At 47.7% G+C, this 22,542-nt stretch overlaps 1 protein-coding gene across 2 annotated transcripts in view; it reads right to left on the bottom strand.

Moving 5' to 3' along the window:
• CDC42BPB (CDC42 binding protein kinase beta) overlaps window positions 1-22,542 on the bottom strand; it is a 135,642-nt gene that overhangs the window by 51,496 nt on the left and 61,604 nt on the right. For both annotated transcript variants that reach the window (XM_049899637.1, XM_049899638.1), the window contains exons 4-5: window positions 17,415-17,510; window positions 12,539-12,687 (exon numbers count right to left, since the gene is read on the bottom strand). In XM_049899637.1, the coding sequence (XP_049755594.1) occupies window positions 12,539-12,687; window positions 17,415-17,510 (245 nt within the window). The remainder of the gene's footprint in view (window positions 1-12,538; window positions 12,688-17,414; window positions 17,511-22,542) is intronic.

The following is a 22,542-nucleotide window of genomic DNA, read 5'->3' as shown; positions in this document are numbered from 1 at the left end:
CCGGATAATCTAATTAACCACCAGGAAGTGGAGCTGGATACCATGTGCCTCTGGATGTGATACCCTGAGAAGGCCGCGAATCACATTCGTACACGCATGTTAAAGCAGGGAATGCGTGATCTGAACCTACATGTTAAAAATACACACACACACCCACATGCACACACACAATCGCCCCTCGGTATCCACAGGGGATTGGTTCCTGGATCCCCTGAGGATACTAAAATCTTCAGATACTCAAGTCCCTTGTACAAAATGGCATAGCTTTTTTTTTTTAAACAACACAGCACAGGAATGAACAGTGTTTCGCCATGAAGTGGAATACCAATGGACAGACCAAGTGAGGGTGGATGCCTGAAGCACTGGATCAAAGAAGGCACTTTGAAGGGCAGCTGCATCTGGGCCCTCCTGCTGCAGGCTGCTCTCCAAGCCAGGGTCTTTCACATAGGAGGTCCTGGTGACATAGGACCTGCACATGCATGGTGCAGAGTGCTATGTTCTGGGCCTGGCAACGTTGTTCTCTCCTTCCGGACCCAAGACCTCTGCCGCAAACATGCTCTGCTAGATCCTATGTCAGGCGACCCCATTCCTAGTGTCCTCACTTGTCCAAATTGTGTCGGGGCACGGCTGCCTCTGTCCCCCTGGGAGCTTCTTCCTTCACAGCCATGTACTGTTCCTCAGTCAAATCCCGTCTTGTTTTATACTGCCCTCTGCATTGTGCCCAGGCCCTTAAGTTTTTTTTTCCCGAATATTTTCAACCCATGGTTGGTTGAATCCACTGATGCAGAACTCACAGATACGGAGAGCTGACTATATACCCGTAACACAACCCACTGCCGTCGAGTCGATTCTGACTCATAGCGACCCTACAGAACAGAGTAGAACTGCCCCAAACAGTTTCCAAGGAGCGCCTGGTGGATTTGAACTGCTGACCTTTTGGTTGGCAGCTGTAGCACTTTAACCATTATGTCACTAGGCTTTCCAGACTGTATACATATATATGTAAAAACAGGCAAAACTAATCTGTGCTTTTCGTGCTTCGCTGTCCAGTATGGCAGTCCCTACCCACATATGGCTACTTGCATTTAAGTTTAAATAAAATGAAGAATTTAGTCACACTAGTCACATTTCAACATGTGGCTAGTGGCTACCATATTGGACGGCACAGTATAAAACATTTCTATCATCACAGAATGTTCTATCGAACAGCACTGCTGAAGGTTAAGGTGGTGGCTGGCTCTGGGCAGCAAGGAAAGAGAAGAGGTTGGGAGAGGCCAGGTGGGGCCTCTGGGGGGATTGGTAATGTTTCTTACCTGAGTGCTGGTTGCAAGTGTGTTCATTTTGTAAAAATGAACACTTAGGATTTGTGCACTTCTCTGAACGTGTGTTATATATACCTCAATAAAATCTACACAAAGTGAACCAATTGGAAAAATAAAAAATGGACTTGCTAAGTTATACCCATCCGACCTATCACAACTACAGAGGGCAGTGACCTCAGCGATACTGGGCAGGCGGTGATGACAGCAGCCTCCAGCTATTAGTGCCGACTGGGCCAGGTACGGCACCTGCTTTACATAGCGCGCTGCAATGAATCCTCAGAACAGCTTCCTGATGCAGGTATTATTCTCCCCTTCTTGCACAAGAGAAAACTGAGGGACATCTACTTTAAAACATTTGCTGAATATATTATATTCACTAACAAAAAATCCTCTTTCCTCTAAACTGTCTACATATCTAAATGAATCTTCAAAGGAATACATTCTTCTTTCAACAGTGACTATACTGTGCGTTCCTTCCCCCGTGGACCTGCCGGTGTTTGGAGGAAGGGAAGCTACTGTTCATCTCCTTAGAGAAGAGACTGTTCTGAAGGTTGTATGAACATGCTATGCCGGATGCCATGACCAACAGAAGGTATAAATAAGTTTGTTTTTAAGAACAGCTTTATTGAGATTAAGGAGCCCTGGTGGCGCAGTAGTTAAGTACTCAGCTGCTAATCCAAGGTTCAGTGGTTTGAACTCACCAGCCACTGCACGGGAGTAAGACCTGGTGATCAGCTTCGGCAAAGATTATAGCCCTGGAAATCCTACGGGGTGGTTCTACTCTGTCCTATCGGGTTGTGAAGGGCTGGGATCGACTTGACAGCAATGGGTTTGGGTTTTTTTTTGAGACGGGGAGAGCATATTTCATAGGAATGGGATTCGGCTTCTTTCACGCAGCACAGTAGTGAGTTTTCCGTGAGCCTCTCCCTGGCTGAAGTGCTCAAGTCCACAGGCAGCATTCTCTGGAAATCTAACACACTCCTACTACTTATTCTGCATTCCTTTTTTCACAGAAAAAGAGAGGAAAGAGGTAGAAGTAGGGAGAGGGAAGGAGGAATAAGGGACACTCTCCCAGGAAGCAGATGCAGACCGACCCTCTCCCTGTCCCGCGTGACCGCCGCGCTGTGGCGCTCACTGCTCCTCACACCCCTGCCTGATGCCGTCTAGTCACCATCCCCTCTGTACCGCACACATGTAAGTAATGAAGAATGACTCTCTTAATGAGGACTCTCTTGAAGTAACTCTAACAGAATATATTTATTAAGAGAAGCTCGATGAGGTTTTATGACAAGTTCTGTGCCTGGCTTCCAGGAAGGAATGGATTAAAGAACAGTGTGATGGGACTACTCTATTCAGGTTAGAACACACACTGGGTCATCCCTCATCTTGTATTTTTAACTTTCTAGTTTTGGAATGGAAAGCAGACCAATTCACAGACTGTCTTAGTTATCTAGTGCTGCTACAAGTGGATGGCTAAAACAAACAGAAATTTATTCTCTCACAGTCTAGGAGGCGAGAAGTTTGAATTCAGGGTGCCAGCTCCAGCGGAAGGCTTTTTCTCTCTGCTGGCTCTGGAGGAAGGTTCTTGTCATCAATCTTCCCCTGACCTAGGAGCTTCTCAGCCCAGGGACCCCAGGTCCACAGGACACGCTGTTCTTCTGGCTCTTCTGTCTTGGTGATATGAGGTCCCAACGTCTCTCTGTTTGCTTTTGTCTTAAAAGAGACTGACTTAAGACACAACCTAATCTTTAGATTGAGTCCTGCCTCATTGACATAACCGCTGCTAATCCCACCTTATTAACATCCGAAGTAAAATTTACAACACTTAGGAAAATCTCATCATATGACAAAATGGTGGACAAGCACTGGGAATTAAGGACTAACCAAGTTCACACACGCTTTGGGGGGACGTGATTCAATCCATGACATTCCAACTTTTGGCCTCCCAAAATTCAGTCCTTGCCACATGTAAAACATATTCACCCCATCATACTGTATCAAAAATCTTAACTGGACTCCAAAATCCAAAAATTCCTCTTCATCTATGAAATTTAGAATACAAGTTACTGCTCCCAAAATACAATGGTGGAACAGGCAAAGCTAGACATTTCCATTGCAAATGAGAGAAACTGGAGGGAAAGAAAGGATAACAGCCACCAACAAGTTGGGAGAACACATTACATTAGCTCTCAAAGCTTGAAATTAATCCTCTGTTCTCTGAGACCATTTAGGTAATGGCCTTGGCTCTCCAGACTTGGAGTTTTGGCCACACTGTCTGGATTCTGAATGGAGGCCCTCCTTTGGCTCTGGGCTTCAGCTCCACCTTCCAGGCCCCCTGGAATGGCAACTCTGCTCCCTTGGCTTTGAGCAGCTTCATTCTCCTAGTCCATTTGAGTGTCGACCCTACCCTCTCGGCCCCAGGAGGCCCCATTCTTCTGCCACCTCAGCTTTGGGCAGCAGATCTGGCCTCATTCCACTGGCACTTGTGAATGGCAGCCTCACGCTCTAGAACTGAGCTGGTGAAGATCTGATTCTTTGAAACCCACGAGGCTGTGGCCCCACCCGTAGAAACTCCTGTGGCCATGGCTCCACCCTTTGAGACTGAGGCAGCTCTGCTTCCTGTGTTTCTTATCTCTTCAGCTTCTGCTTCCTGGTTCCTTGGCCCCTCAGGCTGCACCACCCTGCTGGGGCAAGTGTTCCAAAGCTGTTTAGCTCCACCAATAAGTGCCTGGAAGTACCCCACTCCCAGTAAACTTCGGCTGGAAGACACTCAGCTGTCTTGCTCTGTGGGTCGGCATGCCTAGCTCCACTGCTCAGTACCCGAAGGCACCCCATTCCGCCAGAAAGCCTCCTGTGCAAAGGCACTCAGCTCTCTCGCTCTGTGAGCTGGCTCCGGTGCTGTCTCACACTGGTCTCCTGGTTCTGCGGCTGCCGCTTCTCTGCCACTGCTTCTTGCCACCTATACTGTCTCCAGTAAAACAGCTCTCCTCATTCCTTCTATGTTCTCACCAGAATTGTCTTTGACGTCCGTAATTCCACCAACAGTCTCTTCAAGGCAATCTAGGTTTTTACTATGAGGTACTTTAAAACTCTTCCAGCCTCTGTCTACTCCCAGTTTTGAAACCACTTCTCCATTTTAGGTATCTGCTAGAGCAGCACCCCACTCTGGGTACCAGATTCTGTCTCAGTCATCCAGTGCCACTGTAACAGAAATACCCCAAGTGCATGGCTTTAACAACAAGAAATGTATTTTCTCACAGTCTAGGAGGCTACAAGTCTGAACTCAGGGTGCCAGCTCCAGGGGAAGACTTTCTCTCTCTGTTGGCTCTGCAGGAAGGTCCTTGTCACCAGTATTCCCCTGGCCTAGGAGCTTCTCAGCACAGGGACCCCAGGTCTAAAGGACACGCTGTTCTTCTGGCTCTCTTTCTTGGTGGTATGAGGTCCCTGTGTCTCTCTGCTCTCTTCTCTCTCTTTTATATCTCAAAAGAGACTGACTTAAAACACAACCTGATCTTATAGATTGAGTCTTGCCTCATTGACATAACTGCCACTCCCACCTCATTAACATCACAGAGGTAAGATTTATAACACAAAGGAAAATCACATCAGATGATAAAATGGTGGATAACCACACAATACTGGAAATGTGGACTAGCCAAGTTGACACACATTTTTGGGGGACACAATTCAATCCATGATCCAGAGAAATGGAGAAACAATTATATAGAGAGATTTGTTTAAGACCACCATCCGTAATTTCACATACACATACGTTTCCCAAGAACTCAGAAAAACCAAAGTAAACAGGAGAAATGGTTAGGGGGCCACGAGAACGCCATTGGCAGGGTGTTTAATGACACAAAGAGCAGATGGACAGGGAGCAAGCATTCTAGGTAAAAGAGCATCTGGCTGTCAATAATTCCTCCAAACAGGCATCTTCCCAGGGGCCTAACATCAGCTAACCTGGGAAGACAGGCCACAGAGGGTCTCCAGGAAGGAAGGCCTCCTTCTATGCCTTTCAGCTGTGTTCAATTCCTAACCTTTCTGCATGCACTATTTATTTTTTTTTTTAATGGCATTCAGTGTTGATTTGGGCAGTGTGAGTCTGTATTTAAGAACACAATAGTCCTAATAAATGTCATTACTGAGAAGTGAACTGGCCACTTGTGCTGAGGGAGGCTACAAAGGCGCTGCCCTCAAAAGCTGAGCAAGGTGACAGCAGGAATGCTGTTAAGAGGCTCTGGCATCACTGAAGGGCCCTCTTGATCGAGACCATCTGGGCGGCCCAGGGCAAGGCCTGAGTCTTTTCAGACAAGACTTGGGCCTCATACAGTGGGGACAAAGAATCAGAGCCCTTTAGGGGGGCCAGCAGGGCTCACGCCACCAATGGTGATAAGCAGCTCACTGGGGTATGAAGATCCCATGGGCCACCACCGGGCCTGGGACCACTGCAGCCTGTTATCGCTCCGAGGCCAGCAGCAGCATTGTTTTAGTATGTGGCAGACTGCTGAGAATTCCTCTGAAAACTCCTTCTTCTCATGACAGCTGTGCCTCTGGTTTTAAATGCTGGTGTGGATGGCCCATTCAGAGCCACAAAGGTAGCAGCTGTTCCTCTGCCACAACGAATAGGGCAGCCAGTCCACAACCACCTGTCCTGAGTGGTCCATCAGCTCCAGCTTCCAACTGTTTCCCAGGATGTCTCCTGTCCTGCTGTGAAACCACAGGGCAGAGGGTGGTACCCAGTGTGTGAATGAGCTTCGGCCTCCAAGGCACTGCTGGCCGGAGGAGGGGTGGCTCCAGAGCTGCTCAGCCACCTCACCTTTCCTGTCTGGTTATCTCTCTGCTGGGTTTCCTCTACTTCTCCTTCCAGCCCTTCTACCGGACTTTCTGCTTTTACATTGTCTATTTTCCAAGTCCTTTACTGTGCTCTGAATATTCCTTTTCTTAAAAATGTACCCGGCTCTTACTTCATTCACATAGTAGGCTCTGTTCTCTCTGAGGATGTGACTCTGCCTTTCTCAGCAGTGGTTTCCTTGGGCACCCAGGGGTCCCTGCCTAACCTCTGGGGAGAGGCTGTGCGCACCTCCACGGGGTCCATGGGAGCATTAGAGACGGGCTCTTTGGGCTCTCGCTGCCAAAGCCAGGCCGGAGCTGTGAAGCCTGCAGAAGGCCAGTGGTGGGGCCTCGTCTTACACAGTGGGGCCACCACCAGCCATGGCAAAGATGCCAGGGCCACAGTGTGAGCTCTGACCCATGTCTGCTCAACAACCAGTGATGTCACTCTTGTGCCAACAAAACTCACTCAACTCTGACCCCATGAAAGGTCATTTTCACCTCACTCATGAGGCACCCACCTGAGACACGTAGAGGACCGGGTTCGTACAAAATCTTACTTTTAAACTTTCCAGCAAAAACGCGAAACTGTTTTTAGACACAGTCATTCAAGCACTTGGTCTAACTAATGAGCCGTTCGCGGGGAGAAGAAGTTTTTGAATTACATATTTTAATGTCTCCTAATATTGAGTCAGAATCGATTTGATGGCAACGGGTAATATGCCCACAAGTCAAATGATAGAGTAAAACTTTCACAAAGTCAATTAAGAAAACGAGAAGAAAAGCTTTCTAATTAGAGGAGAAAATAAGAAAAGACTAAACTATAAAAAAGGTGGTAAAGTTAATTTCCCTGGAGACCCGTGACAAACACAACGATGCTCCTCTCTCCATCGTAAGTGAGACAGCGTTCTGTCAAGAAGATGGAATATGAGCCCCACATGTGGGAACTGCCACAATAACTGCCATAAAAGCAGCCACTTGAAAACAAAAAACTGCTGAGCAGGACTCATCTTCCTGAAAGAGGCAGCTGTATTGCTGTGACTTGTCCTGTGGCGCAGTGGCAGTGCAGGGCAGCATGGAGCACGGAGCCACAGGCAGTGGCAGGAGGTCTGAGCCTCACTCTGGTACCTACCAGCCACGTGGCCCGAAGCAGGCGTTCAGCTTCCTCGCCTGCAATAAGGTAGCACACGTCGGAAGATGGAGAGTGGGGACTGTCACTGGGGTGCCATCAGGGCCCGCAGAGGAGGAGCCTTCTCCAGGAAAGTCTTCTGACTGTGCAGAGGCACCGTGGCCTGAGTACAGGCTCTGCAGGAGCCAGGGAGGGGCCAGAGGCAGTGCTTGGGGAGTGTACCGAGCAGTGAGGGGGGCGGGGGTGGGGGCGAGGAGTGCGTAATAGAGGAAATGTTGGGGCATAAGAGGCCAAGGTACAATAGGGCGTCAAGAAGGTTCTTCCTGCTAACTCCCAATTGTGACTATGCCCAAAGCTGAGGACAGTGTGCTCAGCTCAGCACCCCAATCCCAGGCTGCAGAGCCAGCCTACTCTGTAAGGGCTTCCAAGAGGAGCCCCGATCCTCCTTGCCCCCACCCCCTTGGCTAGACCAAGGAGCATGGTACCATGACAAGGTACTGTTCCTGCTCCACATCGCTACTTATGAGGCGGGTAAGGGGCTTCCAATCTTCCAACCAACGGAGAGACCCCCAGAGAAGAGCTATGGGAAAGGAACTTGCCCTTCCTTGTCCTCATCCAACATGGGGATGGCCAAGAGTGGGCAGAACACAACTATCAGTGAGCTGCCTGCATTCCAGCCCTAGTGTGACGACACAGGTGTTTCCCCAGAGTGGAGGGGTTCACTAAGGTGGCTGGAACCCAGCCATCTTCCCAGCAGCACGAGGCTGCAGCAAGTGGCCTGTGACGGAAGCTGAGGGAGAGAAATAGAGGAGACAGGCTGGACCAGACCCACCCAGCCAGGGCCCCCCATAAGCCTCCCGATGAGCCCCTGCAGGGAGCTGAAGCCACAGGCCTGGCTGCATCAGGTGGAGGAGACAGAAGCCGTCGGTCAGAGAAGAGGCTCACAAAGGTGACCAGGACAGGCTGAACACAACACCCTTCTTTCTGGCCCTGTCCAGCACCACTCCAGATGACAGTAAAGATGTATTTTTTTTTTTTTTTTTTTAAATCCACAAGGACAAAGAAATAGCAATGAAAAGGCAGCGGAGATGATGTAGTACCATTCCATGGGCTAGGAGATGCTCAGGAGTAACAGACTGAGCAGAGCCGGGACGCAGACAACCTCGCCTGGGGGAAGGAATACTGTGCGTCACAGAACTCCAGAAATGTTCACAAATGGGGCACTGGGTCCCACTGCAGGCAGAGCTACACTGAGGACTTGCTGACAACTATAAAAGAAGCAGTTAAACCCCCCAAAGAAAACTGGAGATTTACTCTTGGGAGCGACTGAGCCAGGACTCTGGGCTTGGAGACCCCAGGAATGGCTAAGACAGGGTGAAGCTGTAGGGAAGACAGGGAAACTAGGTGGAAGTCCTGATTCGCCACTCCCATCTCCCTCTCCACAGGGAGGATTCATCTCTGGGTACCTGAAAGGCTCAAGGGAAGGAAGAGACGAATGGATAGTTGGGGCCCCAAAGAAAATGGCCGGGTCCACGTCTGACTGCTCCCTGCAGAAGCCCTCACAGGACACACAGCTTCCAGTGCAGCTTTTCCCTAACATCTTGCTCCGAAATATGAGGGCCAGTGGGGAGCCTCTAACATGGAAGTCAGAGACCAAACAAACAGGAAAAGGAAGAGGCGGACAATCCAGGCAGCAGGAGGAAACTCGCATGTATAATTGGTACCCGAGAGACATAGAAGAATCTCTAATTATGAAGCCAGAACAGGATGTTATGTTTCTTTAACTCCAGAGGAAAAAAAAGAGGTCTTGGACGTTATATAATACAAAAGTGAAACTTTAATATAAAGCCTAGAAGTTGGGAATCTCTCCCCAAAGTAGGTTAAAAAGTATAGAGATGGAAGAAAAATAGGAAAAAGGATAGCAAATGAGAGGACCAGTCCAACGGGTCCAATATATGAATAACGGAACTTCAAGAAAGATGGAACAGACAACTCAGAGAAGAGATGATCAAGCATAAGGACATTTCCTGGAACAGAAGGACCCAAGTACCCACACAGAGTGCTCAGCTAAGGAGTGAGAACCACCTACACCAGGGAACATCTGCAGGAACCTCGAAGCACTCAGTTGTGAACTGAGTGACTCACCACCACCTCTCAGCTTCAAATTCATCCTTCTTGCCTGCTGGCCCAATGCTAAGCTGTGTTGGTAGGGGGTGCTAGAGAGACAGTAGGGGAAGGTACTGTGCTCTCAGCAAAAGTGGCTTCTCCTGAGTCCAGTCCTGCGGTGTGTGGCCAGCAACTTCCTCTTGTACGACCCTTACATCAGGCACTTCTGTAACACAGTGCTCTGGGGAGACACCTCCCCGTCAACAGCCTTCCCTGTCACCTTATATGGCAGATTTTCAGCAAGTTCCAGAAGTATTTCCAGCAAGCCCCAGGGCGCGGCACTACAGAGACTTCTCTGCCATCCTGTGAGCCACAGCGTGCCCTCTCCAACAATATCCAGACCTCAGCCCTCAGGGCCGTGGCTGCTCCTTCTATCTGCTGGTCCTACCTGTATTCTTCAGCATTCTCTTTACTTCTTACCAGGCAATCTCTCACTATGCCACTCCTCTGTTACAGTGAACAATTCCTTACGTGAATTTTCCCTGGCCAAATCACTGTCATTTCTCTCCTGACTGGGCCCAGACTGACTGAGAACCTTTAGGACACTTCAAAAAAACAGGGATAAAGAGAGAATCTCAAAAGATAAAAACAGATCACAATACAAAGTCATGGAAATCATAATGGCCTCGAATCTCTCAACAGCAACACGGAAGGAGGAAGACAGGAGTGAAACCTTCCAAGTCCCAAAGGGAAAACAATTTCCAATTTAAAATTCCGTACTGGATAAACTATCGACCATATATGTGGACACAATAAAGGCATTCTTAGACAGGCAAGATCTCAATGAAATTATCTTACACCCCTCCTTTCACAGAAACTACTGGAGGATAAAAAAAACAAACCAAACCCATTGCCACTGAGTTGACTGTGTGTCACCAAATCAGGAGAATAAGCCAAGAAAGAGGAAGACACGTGATTTGGAAAACAAGGGATCCAATTCCAGAGAGGTGAGGAAGGAATCTCTTCACTTGAAAAGAACCCTAGAATGAGAACACTACAGTAAGTGTAATGAGCAACCAAAGCAGAAAGAACAGCAAAGTTCCAGAAGGGAGATCTCCAAGAAAAATCTAGGCAGAGAGACTGCCAGACATGTCTGAATGTACAGAGCTTTATAATTCAGCCATAATTACAGACAGCTATGTAGAAAGGTAAGCTAATGAAAAACAAGGCAAGTATTAATTCCAGAGAAAACAAAAGTTTGTTTGAGGGGACTTCTAAGTCAATGGGTAAAATAATTCTATTATGAAAACACTCTGCATCCCACTTTGAATTGTGGCGCCTGGGGTCCTAAATGCCAACAAGCGGCCATCTAAAATACATTAATTGGTCTCAACCCACCTGGAGCAAAGGCAAAGGAAGAACACCAAGGTCACATGACAACTAAGAACCCAAGAGACAGAAAGGGCCACATGAACCAGAGACCTACATTATCCTGAGACCAGAAGAACTAGTTGGTGCCCGGCCACAATCGATGTCTGTCCTGTCAGGGAGCCAACAGACAACTCCTGAGGGAGCAGGAGACCAATGGGATACAGACCCCAAATTCTCACTAAAAGACCACACCTAATGGTATGACTGCGACTAGAGGAATCCCAGAGAGAATGCTCCCCAGAACTTCTGATGGCACAGGACAGGAACCATCCCCGAAGACAAATCATCAGGCATGAAAAGGACTGGTCAGTGGCGGGGAGAGAGATGCTGATGAAGAGTGAGCTAATTAAATCAGGTGGACACGGGAGAGTGTGTAGGCAACTCTTGACTGGAGGGGGGATGGGAAGATAGAGAGAGAGGGAAGATGGTAAAATTGGCACGAAACGAGAGACTGTAAGGGCTGACTCAATAGGGGGAGAGCAAGTGGGAGAAGGGAGTAAGATGTATGTAAACCTACATGTGACAGACTGATTGGAATGGTAAAGCTTCACTTGAAGCTTAATAAAAATTTAAAAAAAAAAAAGAAAAGCACCTACTGTATGCCACTAAAACAGGGCTCATTTATTTAATGAGTAACTGTTATATACCCATGCCATAAACACTAAAAGTTATGATTTTACTGATTGGGAAGATGGCAGGGAGGGGGAGAGCTTGAGAGTATGTGTGGGAGACAAGTGAGGAGGGATTGTGTGTGCACCCAGGTTTGTGGGCGAATGTCGGTGTGCATGAAGAGTTGTCATTTTAACAGATGTTATTAAAAAAGAAAAATGATGAAAACAGCAACTTAAGCCTGATATTTAGAAACATGAAGGTAAATACTGGAAGCAGCGGCTTAGAGTTTACAAAGTTACCCTTGGTAAGTGAAACAGGGTCTGGAGACTCATGTTTTTCATTAAAAGCCCTGTAGAACTACATGACTTTTTAAAACTTCCAACACAAAATTATTTTGATAAAAATAGAGGTAAAACCAGTGAAAGAAAAAAAAAAATACACCACAGGCCTGAGTTTTTGGGCCTTACATGTCAGACTGAAGGTGCAGACTCCCTTTCCAGGTCACAGGGTGTTACCCTCGCAGCAAGGACAGTGGGTGGGGCAGGGGACAGCACAGCAGGAGAGGGCAATCTGCCCCATTTCCACCTCACACTGTGCCTCCTCAGTAGACACCACACCATCACTGAATCAGGTCCTTCTCGCTGCTGTGACGTCTGCCCCACTTCCTCAACCCAATCCTCCTCTTGTAAGTGCTGGGGGGTAGGGCAGGAATCAAGGCTGCGGGCCCTACAGGGTCAGTGTGGAACAGAGCTAGGAAAGTGGACAATGGCATCAGGTCCTGCAGCTCCCCCAGGAGCGGGTATTGGCAGGGGAGAAGCTCAGCCAGTGTCATGTAAGCACCAGAAGACAAGGTGGCTTTAGCTGCCCAGAGCTACGCCACCACACAGGGACAATGAAAGCTGGTACCTACCAGGCACCAGGCACTGGGGGGTTTAAAGGAGGTCGTGTGGTGGATCACCCTGCACCGAGGCACCGAGAAAGCCCTGCCACCTGCATACCTTCTGGAGATGGCCCGCACCCTGGTGTCTAGGAGTCAAAGAGCTCAGGAAGGAGTATGTTAACACAGGAAATGTGGTTCCCAGAAAAGATGTGAGAAGTAAATTACCTGTGCACATAATGAAGCTGATGAATGGAATCGATGGCCAACACCATCTCACCAATGTAGAATCTTGCCATGTCTTCTGGAAGCTTGTCTTCGAATTTACTGAGCAGGGTCAGTAAATCACCACCCACATAGTAATCCATGACTAAGTACTACAAATCGGGGAGAGAAGAGGAGAAAATACAATATTTAATCATGACTACCCTGACAATAAAAGGCCAAATGTCCACTGAGGAATAAGTCATAGAAAACAAACAGTGCTTAGAAAAGGGGAATCGGGAAGGCGACTAGAATCAAGTCTACTCTGGGCTTCTGGTTTTTTCCCTCTGACTACTGGGTGTCTAAAGAAAACTGTACTCTTGGGTATTTGCTCTAGAAGTCAAACAAATAACATGAAAGTAAAAGATATTTGCAGACACGTAATGCAATAAAATTTAAGGTACCCAATTTTTTTTAGTGCTTTAAGACACTATCAGAAGAGACAATGGTGACATCATTAGTAACAGGGTCCCACAAGGAAAACAGGAGAGAGAACAAGCTCTCGGTGTACATGACTTGTATTCATGAACGACAGGGAGTGAAGACATACAGATTACAGTCTATCCCAGTTTCCTCTCCTGACTCACATGGACCCACACACCCAGTGGCCTGCCACACAACTCTGCAGAATGTCCCCAGGACCTCCAAGGCAGCATGACCACATGGAGCCCGAGCATGTCCACGTCCCTCAGAACCTGCTCCTCCTCCTAGGCCCCCACCCTCGGCTGATGGGCTCTCAATACCCCAGTGTGTCCAACTTCGAAGCCTTGGCCTTGTCCTTACCTCCTCCGTATCCCTCAGCCTCCACGCCCTGTCAGTCACTAAGCCCTCGACATTCCACCTCCCTATACTTCTACAGGGTCGCTATGAGATGGAACTGACTCGATGGCAATGGGTTTGGCTTTTTGGTATACTTCTTGAGCCACCACTTCTCTCTACCACCACCAGTCCATTTCAAAGTACTATCACTACCTGTCACCTCCAAGCTACTCTCTATAATGTTAAGTTGTCCTCTTGCTTAAAATCGTTGAAAAGCGTTCCCTTGTTCTCACGATAGTTAAAACCCTGACCCTGGTTTCCAGGCCCCCAGGCTGATCTAGCCCCTTCCTACCTGCCTCCCCATCTTGCTCCCCAATCACACTGCACTGATTTTCAGTATGAAAAATGCTAGGCACTGGAAACTCGAAGATGATCCTGCCACAGTCGGCCTGCAGGGGCTCCCCAACCGTGAACGGCTTTCCCAGAGAAGCACTTTGAGGTTATGGGCAAGGAAGCCCTGGGTAAGAGAGCATCCCCAGGGTAGGAGAGCCCTGGATGGAGGATCATCGCAACCAGAGTTGGGGTGCAGCTGCTCCTCCATTGCTGGGGCTGCGAGCCACAGAGACTGCTAGAGGGCCTGGCCGTCTTGCCTTGCAGGAATCACCTCCCTAGATGCACATGTCCTCTGAGGGGATGAGGAAACAGCACCACCTTGCTCACTCAGCCAGTGGAACATGGTTCAATATGGAGAACCTAGCATTAAGGATAGCGCCATTCAATGGGCAGCTGCTGTGTCCATGCCTCCTGGCCATACGATCACAGCCACAATCTCCGTTAACCCTCACAACAGCCCTCACACAGATACTATCATGATCCCACAGCACAGATGGGAAAGAGGCCTGATGACTTGGCCAGGAAGCGAGCGAGCTAGGATTTGAAGCAAGCCGTCGGCCTCAAGACCGCCTTGACCCCCCCCTTCCCTGTGAAGCACTCTCAATCTCTCTGCCTCAACCCTGTCCCCAAAGGCAGCGTTGGCCAGGCTCCCTCTCCTGGCTGCTATCGCCTGGGCCTTCCAACCAAAAGTGAGTCGTAAGAGCTAACTGTTTTTCTGTCCCTGCTCATCTGGCATGATTCCAGCTGAGTCTGTTCACTCAGTCATCCATTCGCTTGCTCCCCCATCCTCTCAGTAATGGCCTTGGGCATCCTTCAGGTGACAGGGGCACTGACGTGCAGATCACAAGGCCCCTGCTCTAAGGAGCTTACTACATCTAGGGAGGGACACGGGCCACCAGCAAGCACAAGAACGAACATGGCTGTTTCAGAGAGCGCCAAGTGTCAGGGAGAAGACAGAGCCGTGCAGGGTGGCAGAGCATGCTGGGAGGCTACCTACTAGCATGATCTGGAAAGTTCTATAAGGAGCTAGTAGTCAAGCTGAGGCCTGAAAAGCTGGCTGTGTGATGGTCTGGGGGTCGTTTTCCAGGCAGAGGGACAATGTGTGCAGGAAGGCTAGGAAGAGAATGAACGTGGCACACCAGAGAAACAGAGAGGTGGTGAGCGCGGTGGAGCATAATGGGTGAGGTGAGGATGAGGCCAGGTGGGAATGATGTAGTCCCGTGTCCTCCCTGCTCTGTGGAGACTAGACTGGAGGGTGAGGGGCAGGAGGGCCTCAGTCGGGGCATGGAGGCTGCGATGGCAGTCCAGGCAGGATAGCGAGGATGGTGGGGGAAGACTGGAGAGATTCTGGAGAAGAGGCCGCAGAGGCCGCTGAGGGGAAACCAGGAGAACAAAGACTGAAGGCCTGGGCCCTAAAGAAAGCCATGGAATGAGCCCAGCCCATATCTAGCTGGCCCTCAATGGTTTCCATGTCTTCCTAGCCATCTAGCATCACAGCAGAGCTAAGTCTGATTAACGGCCTCCTGGGAAACAAGTTTATAAGAGCAGCAAACTGCAGGGGCTTATAAGGCAGACAAGTAGAAACTTATTTTTGGAATAAGAACGAGACCAATCATTTCATGTCATGTCACATGAGATTTTGTGTTAAATCAACAAGGCAACACCCTTCTAGATACTGGTGAAACAGGTTTGATTTTTACGGAACTCCAAGCTGAGATACCTACAGTAAAAACTATAGCATGGATTAGATCTGTACGGTGGTCAGCACTAAAGCTGATGACGCAAGGAGAAAACCTGTATTCTGGAACGTGTGCTGGGTGGCCAGTGGAACCTGAGTTTCCATATTAGGAGAAACGTCTAATAGGAGTGCTCACTTCCTGGCCCTGCGCAGGGCACAAGGACAGGTCCCGTGCTTTCCATCCTGGCCTCACTCCGCCCTCACCACAGCCCTATAAGGCACTGACTGCTGTGGTCCCAGAGGTGTGGCACTTACGTAAGCACACCTTCTCCTGGATGGCAGAAGTGGCAGCCAAGCCCTGGGCTACGATCCTAATAACTGGACCTACGTCCACGAACTAGAGAGCTTCAAAACCTCTGCCTTCTCGTTCATCTTTAGTTTTCACTGTATGTCTAAATGAACAATTCCAAAAGCTCAACATCTATCTCTCTAGACAAGAAGCCAGCTTCTTAGCTGGGATTCCTAATTGATGCATCTTAACTTAGAATAAACCAGATGACACCTAACATTTCACACAGCAGCACACTATGCAGGTTTCAGTGAAAATATCAGCAACAAAATCAGAAGCAGTGTCTTCCTCCTGCTCAGATCCGAGTTGCCTAGTACTCGTAGAAAACTTTGTTCCACTCTTATCAAAACAGGAAATGAATTCAAGAGCTCATTTCTGTCCTCTGAGCAGGTACACTGATCCAGAAGGCAAAGGAGTTTAGGGGCTCCTGTGGAGACGCTCTGAGCACTCGGACCCTGGAGTCGGAAGGGAGGCGACACCACATAACCAGAGCCATCATACAGATGGGCACCTCTGTTCCTATCATTGGTGTGACACCCTCGGGCAAGCGGCTTAGCCTCTCTTTGCCCAGATACCCCGTTTTATAAAGTATTAAAAATCAGGAATGCTTAGCTCACAAGGCCATTGGGAAGACAAAGTGAGGTGCCCTTATGCGCTCCATAAACACCAAAATGTGTATTTTTAAATTCTAAACAGAGCCTAACGAGCTGCTTTACCTAATCCTGGACCCTCAAATCTAAGGGATTCCCTCAGTGTTTGAAGATAGTATTTCAAGATGAATAAAAGAAATCCTACATTTCAGCTTGTGGCAGCAGGTGGAGCCTACCATCAAGGGGCTTCAGGGTAAAGGGCTAGGCCAGTTGTCATGGAAAAGGAAACTGGCTGTCAGCCCCTGCCCTGAGGCTGTGGTGATGGACACCAGGTAGACCCTTGCCATCACTGCTGAGGAGGCAGCATGGCCACCTGCTTCAGAGGTGTGAGCCCGAGTCATCACTCAACGGCAGGGACCTTTTGAAACTTTCTGAACAAAGTGGTCTTGTGAATCACTCGCTACCTCAGACCAAAGGTTTGACTTTCCTTCTACTTCTAAAACCAGTTGTCTTGGTATATGGTTCATTAAACCATAGTGTTTATTTACGCTTCATAAACACTAAAATCTACGCACATGTGTGAACCACAAAGGTGATTATTCAACAGTGAAGTTAAGTCCCAGCTCAAGTCAGAGCAATAAAGAGATGACAAGGATGCTGAAACAGTCACCCATGCACGCACTGTGTCAGAAGGCCTCCACAAGGCCGACTCCTCACTGAGGGCAGGGCCGCTCACCCTGCGTGAAGTGCCTCACACGGCCGGCGGACACACACTCGATGCTGAGGTCCAGCTTCAATCTCCCTGCCCCAAGTTTCCTATTCTTTGCCATAATTCAAGATAGAAGGCATTTAAAAAAAAATTCGAGTAAACAAAATGATCAGGTGACCTAGAATTATAGAGCACACAGGAAGTGATTCCGTAAGCCCATTTCTCACAAGTCCCACCTGGTCATGACCCCATTAAACAAACCTCAGCTTTACCTGGTTGGATACACATCTTAGCGACAGAACAAAGGGGTCAGAAAGCTTGGGTGTGCACCGTGGACGGCCTTGGCCAGTGCACGGACCTACCAGGTAGTTCTCATCCTGGAAGGCGTAGTGCAGTGTCGTGATCCACTGGCAGTCGCCGTTCACCAGCACATCGCGCTCTTCCCGGAAGCACGCCGTCTGTGGAGAAGGAAGGGGAGAATTCGTCCATGTCCACCTGGATGGTAAGCTGTCCAGCGTTCTCCTCAGTGTAGAGGCCGAGGTGAGAGCTCTGCAGGCCGGGTCTCCTCCCAGTAGACCTGACCCACACTTCACCACCTGCACCTGCACCACCACGCTACAGGGACCGAAAGGCCGAGCGTATCTCCCTTTGTCCACTCCTGTGGCCCCACATGCCAAGGGCTGCTGGAACTCACTTCCTCCCAGGAGGCCTTGCATCCACCTCCTATGGCCTGGTCCTCAAACTTGAGTTTCCTGACCGGGCTCCTCCTCCCCAGCATCACCTGGCCTCTCTTGGCCAGATTAACCTCCTCCAGCCACCCCAGCAGCTGCCCACTCTGTCTTATATCTATCGTGTAGTAGCCACATGGCTGGCAGGGTGGGATGCCCACCTCTTTACGGATCGGAGTCAGCTATTTCCAAATGCGGTTTATTCCCAATATACTGATGCACAAGATTGTAATAGGACTCTACTATGAAGACCTATGGCCAGTAGCATAAGGGCGAAGGCTAGCTTTGAGGTGGCTATGGTAAAAAAAAAAACAAAAAAAAAACAGAGCAAGGGCAGCATCTGTACGTAACAGTAACCAGGTCTTTGGCGTGATTATAAGAAAACTTTCTCTTTATTTAGCAAATACCATCGCAAGTTTTAAACTCTTCCCCATATTTGAAATTTGCAAAGCTTTGAGAGCTTGTGATGGGCAGGGCATGGAGTACCCGTTCTACCTGTTTTCTCTTATTTGAATCTCTGAGTGACCTTTGTAACATGTCTTTTCTACTGTTTCAAAACAAAACGAGATACAGACATGTTCCAGTTCCACAGATCTCTAACAAGACGAGAGATCTCACACAGCTCAACAATCAGCTTAGTGAAGTCCACATGCTCAGAGACAGATAGTTCTGGAATCATCACAACCCCCTTGCTGATGGCAACCCAGACACCGAGGGGCCTGGTAAACGGGTGGCTGAAAGAAAACTGGTACCGACGGGAGATGGGACAGGCAATATACATCATGGGGGAAGTCAGCACAACGTGCCCAAGGTAAACGAAGACACTGAAAGGAACGCATAATTTTGCAACAGTAGTAATAACAAGCAAAAATTATGTGAGTAATTACACAGGTAGATATGTATCCTTTTCATGACCCGTGGGATAGAGAATGTCCACCTACATTTTCCTCCTCTTGGGTTTACAGGGAAGGTGCTTTCCCACTGACAGTACACGCAGCCACCAGGAGGGGACCTGCACAACTGCTTAAAACAGAAGAAGAGGGCGTGTGCTACAAGTTACTGTTTTTACAGGGTATTGAATGAAGGTGCATTCTGTGTGGACATATGTGTCCCACCAACCTACAACAGAGTCCACAGAAGCCTCACCAACCTACAACAGAGTCCACAGAAGCCTAAGTGTCCCAAAGGCCAGAGGGGCACATGTGCCCTACCAATCCTATCCCCCAGAGTCCAGGGGGACATCCTCAATTCAGACACATGCAATGATTCAGCATGCATTCTGTTGATGAAAAAAAATTACATGTATAAAAAATTTAAAGTGAAAAACAATTTCGTCATGAAAAGGGTATGCTATATGGGTGTGGGAAGGCATACGGGAGTACATATTTGTGGGCGTATGTATATACATGTGCTGCATATATATTCATATATACAACAAAGCACACAGGGGCCAGTTAGGGATACTTCCTAGACACGGCCAAACACCTTACGGGATTAAATTACTGGGTTTGAAGGCTCAGGACCATAGTCTCATGTAACAACTAGGTCAACTGGCAAAAATTAATTAATAAAAATAATGTCCTACATCCTAGTTTGGTGAGTAGCATCTGGGGTCTTAAAAGCTTGCAAGCAGCTAAGATACAACTATTGGTCTTTTCCCACCTAGAGCAAAGGAGAGTAAAGGAAATCAAAGACTCAAGGAAGAAATCAGTCCATGGGACTAACGGCCCATGCAAATCACAGCCTCTTCTAGCCTAACATCAGAAGAATTACATGGTGCCCGGCCACCACTGACAGGTGCCCAGGGACACAACAGAAGGTCCCAGTTAGAATGGGAGAAAAATGTAGAACAAAGCACAAATTCATAAAAAAAGACCAGACTTACTGAACTGAGAGAGACTGGAGGAACCCCAAGACTATCGCCCTAAGCCACCCTCTTAACCTGGAACTTAAGCTACTCTCAGAGGTCACCTTTCAGCCAAATAATAAATCGGCCTAAAAAATAAACAAAAACACCTGTGAGCAATGTGCTCCTTTAAACCATCAACTACACGAGATCAAATGGTCAACATCTACCCAAAAGCAAAGATGAAAAGGCAAGGAGGGGCAGGTAAACCGAATGGAAGGAATGGTGCAGGCAGGATGGAAATGTGGAGAGTGCTGACACACCGTGGGGATAGCAACCACTGTCACGGAACAACTGGCGTATGAATTGTTGAATGGAAATCTAATTTGGTGTGTAAACTTCCGCCTCAAACACAAAAGAGTCAAAAAAAAAAAAAAAAAAAAGAAAGAAAGCTGGTATCAGTGTACCCGACCCCATCCTCCAGGCCACTCTCTCAGAGACACGGGGACAGGGCAGGTGAGCATTCCAGGTCAGGTGGGCCACAGAGTTGACCTCAAGCCAACAGCACTGCACCTCAGAAGAAATGTTCTCCTCATTCTCAAGTACCTACCTGCCAACTTTTAGAATAAAAACCCATTCTTTAACCTGGTGACCACCAGTTAACTGGGGACCCACAGTTAGCAATACAGATATTATTCAACAGTTTAATTTTTTTAAGGGGTGCACAGAAAAACTTTAGTATTTTTTTATGACCAAAAAAAAAAAAAGGATGAAACAAAAACCTAGTGTGAAGAAAAATGACGTTCTGATGCATGCCACAAGATGGATGAATCCCAAAAACATGTTGAGTGAAACAAGTCAGTTGCAAAAGGACAAATAATATAAAATCTCACTTATATTAAATAAGCAAATACATAGAAACCAAACATTACTAGTCGTTAACCAGGAGTGGGAAGGAAGGGGAAGGGGGAGTTTTTGCTTAGGGACCACTGAGTGGTGGAATCATTCGGAAAAGGATGGCAAGGGCGGCTGCACAACCTGAAGAATGTTGTCGATGTCACTGAAGCGCACACAGAGAAGCTGGTGAATGGTAAAGGATTTGTTGTACACGTTTTCACCACAATAAAAAATTAAAAGTAGCATTATGCTGAGTGAGATTAGTCAGAGGCAAAAGGACAAATATTGTATAATATCTTGAGAAATACTATAAACTGAGAAGAACACACACTTTTGTGGTTAAGGGGGGGGAGGGAGGGGAGGTGGGAGAGGGTTATTTACTGATTAGTTAGCAGACAAGAACTACTTTAGGTGAAGGGAAGGACAATACTCAATACAGGGAAGGTCAGCTCAACTGGACTGGACCAAAAGCAAAGAAGTTTCCGGGATAAACTGAATGCTTCGAAGGTCAGCGGAGCAAGGGCGGGGGTTTGGGGACTACGGCTTAAGGGGACTTCTAAGTCAATTGGCAAAATAATACTATTATGAAAACATTCTGCATCCCACTTTGAAATGTGGCATCTGGGGTCTTAAATGCTAACAAGTGGCCATCTAAGATGCATCAATTGGTCTCAACCCACCTGGATCAAAGGAGAATGAAGAACACCAAAGTCGCACAATAACTATGAGCCCAAGAGACAGAAAGGGCCACATGAACCAGAGACTTACATCATCCTGAGACCAGAAGAACTAGATGGTGCCCGACTACAACCGATGACTACCCTGGCAGGGAGCACAACAGAGAACCCCTGAGGGAGCAGGAGATCAGTGGGGTGCAGACCCCAAATTCTCATAAAAAGACCAGACTTAATCGTTTGACTGAGACTAGAAGAATCCTGGCAATCATGGTCCCCAAACCTTCTGTTGGCCCAGGACAGGAACGATTCCCGAAGATAACTCATCAGACATGGAAGGGACTGGACAATGGGTTGGAGAGAGATGCTGATGAAGAGTGAGCTACTTGTCTCAGATGGACACTTGAGACTGTGTTGGCATCTCCTGTCTGGAAGGGAGATGGAAGGGTAGAGAGGGTTAGAAACTGGCGAAACCGGCATGAAAGGAGAGACTGGAAGGAGGGAGCGGGCTGACTCATTAGGGGGAGCGTAAGTGGGAGTATGGAGTAAGGTGTACATAAACTTATATGTGACAGACTGACTTGATTTGTAAACTTTCACTTAAAGCACAATAAAAATTATTTTTAAAAAATAAAAGGAAAAAAAAGCCTAGTCTGGTCTAAAAGTTGTGCACTTCTACTGCTTACAGCCTTCCTGCTGGCCACCTCCTGTTTACTTCATGTGACTAAGCTGCTAAAGAAAATTTTTAGAAGTCAATATCGTGAAATTTAATGTTTAAAATAAGCCTACTATATACAAAAAAAAGACAAATTATCCACAACCAGTATTTGATGTCCATATCTGTAGCCATATCCCATTACCTATTCTAGGATAACTAGCAGGATCTACTGCCATTCCTGATTTTTCTGAGTATGCCAATTAAATAAGAAGTGTGATGGGATTCAAATGAAATCATCAATATTTATTTTTTGGACAATGAAAGCACTATCTCAGATCCACCATGATGTTTGGATAAATACTCACTAATGTAATAAGATATGGTGAGAATCAAGTCCCTCTAACCAGAGGGTTTTTCTAATTTTGGAATCCCACAGGTTATCACAACAAGTCATATTAAATGTGGCTCACCTACCTTCTTTCATAAATCACTTGTGTGAAAATATAATCTTGAACGGAATTTGTTACTACTATTTCTTTCCTTAAACACCTTATACCTCTCCACGGGCTTTCACTTAACAGCAGCTACTTTTGCCCCTATATAAGAAATGCTTCAATGATCTTCCCGTGTTCACTAAAGTTCAGGGGTGATGTGACTAAGGGCTGGGAAGGGCTGGGAGGTGGGCTG

The sequence above is a fragment of the Elephas maximus genome, chromosome 10 (genome assembly GCF_024166365.1).
Source record: "Elephas maximus indicus isolate mEleMax1 chromosome 10, mEleMax1 primary haplotype, whole genome shotgun sequence".
Classification (NCBI taxonomy): domain Eukaryota; kingdom Metazoa; phylum Chordata; class Mammalia; order Proboscidea; family Elephantidae; genus Elephas; species Elephas maximus.
Note: the sequence above shows the minus strand (reverse complement) of the source record. Positions and strands in the feature narration are given on the sequence as shown.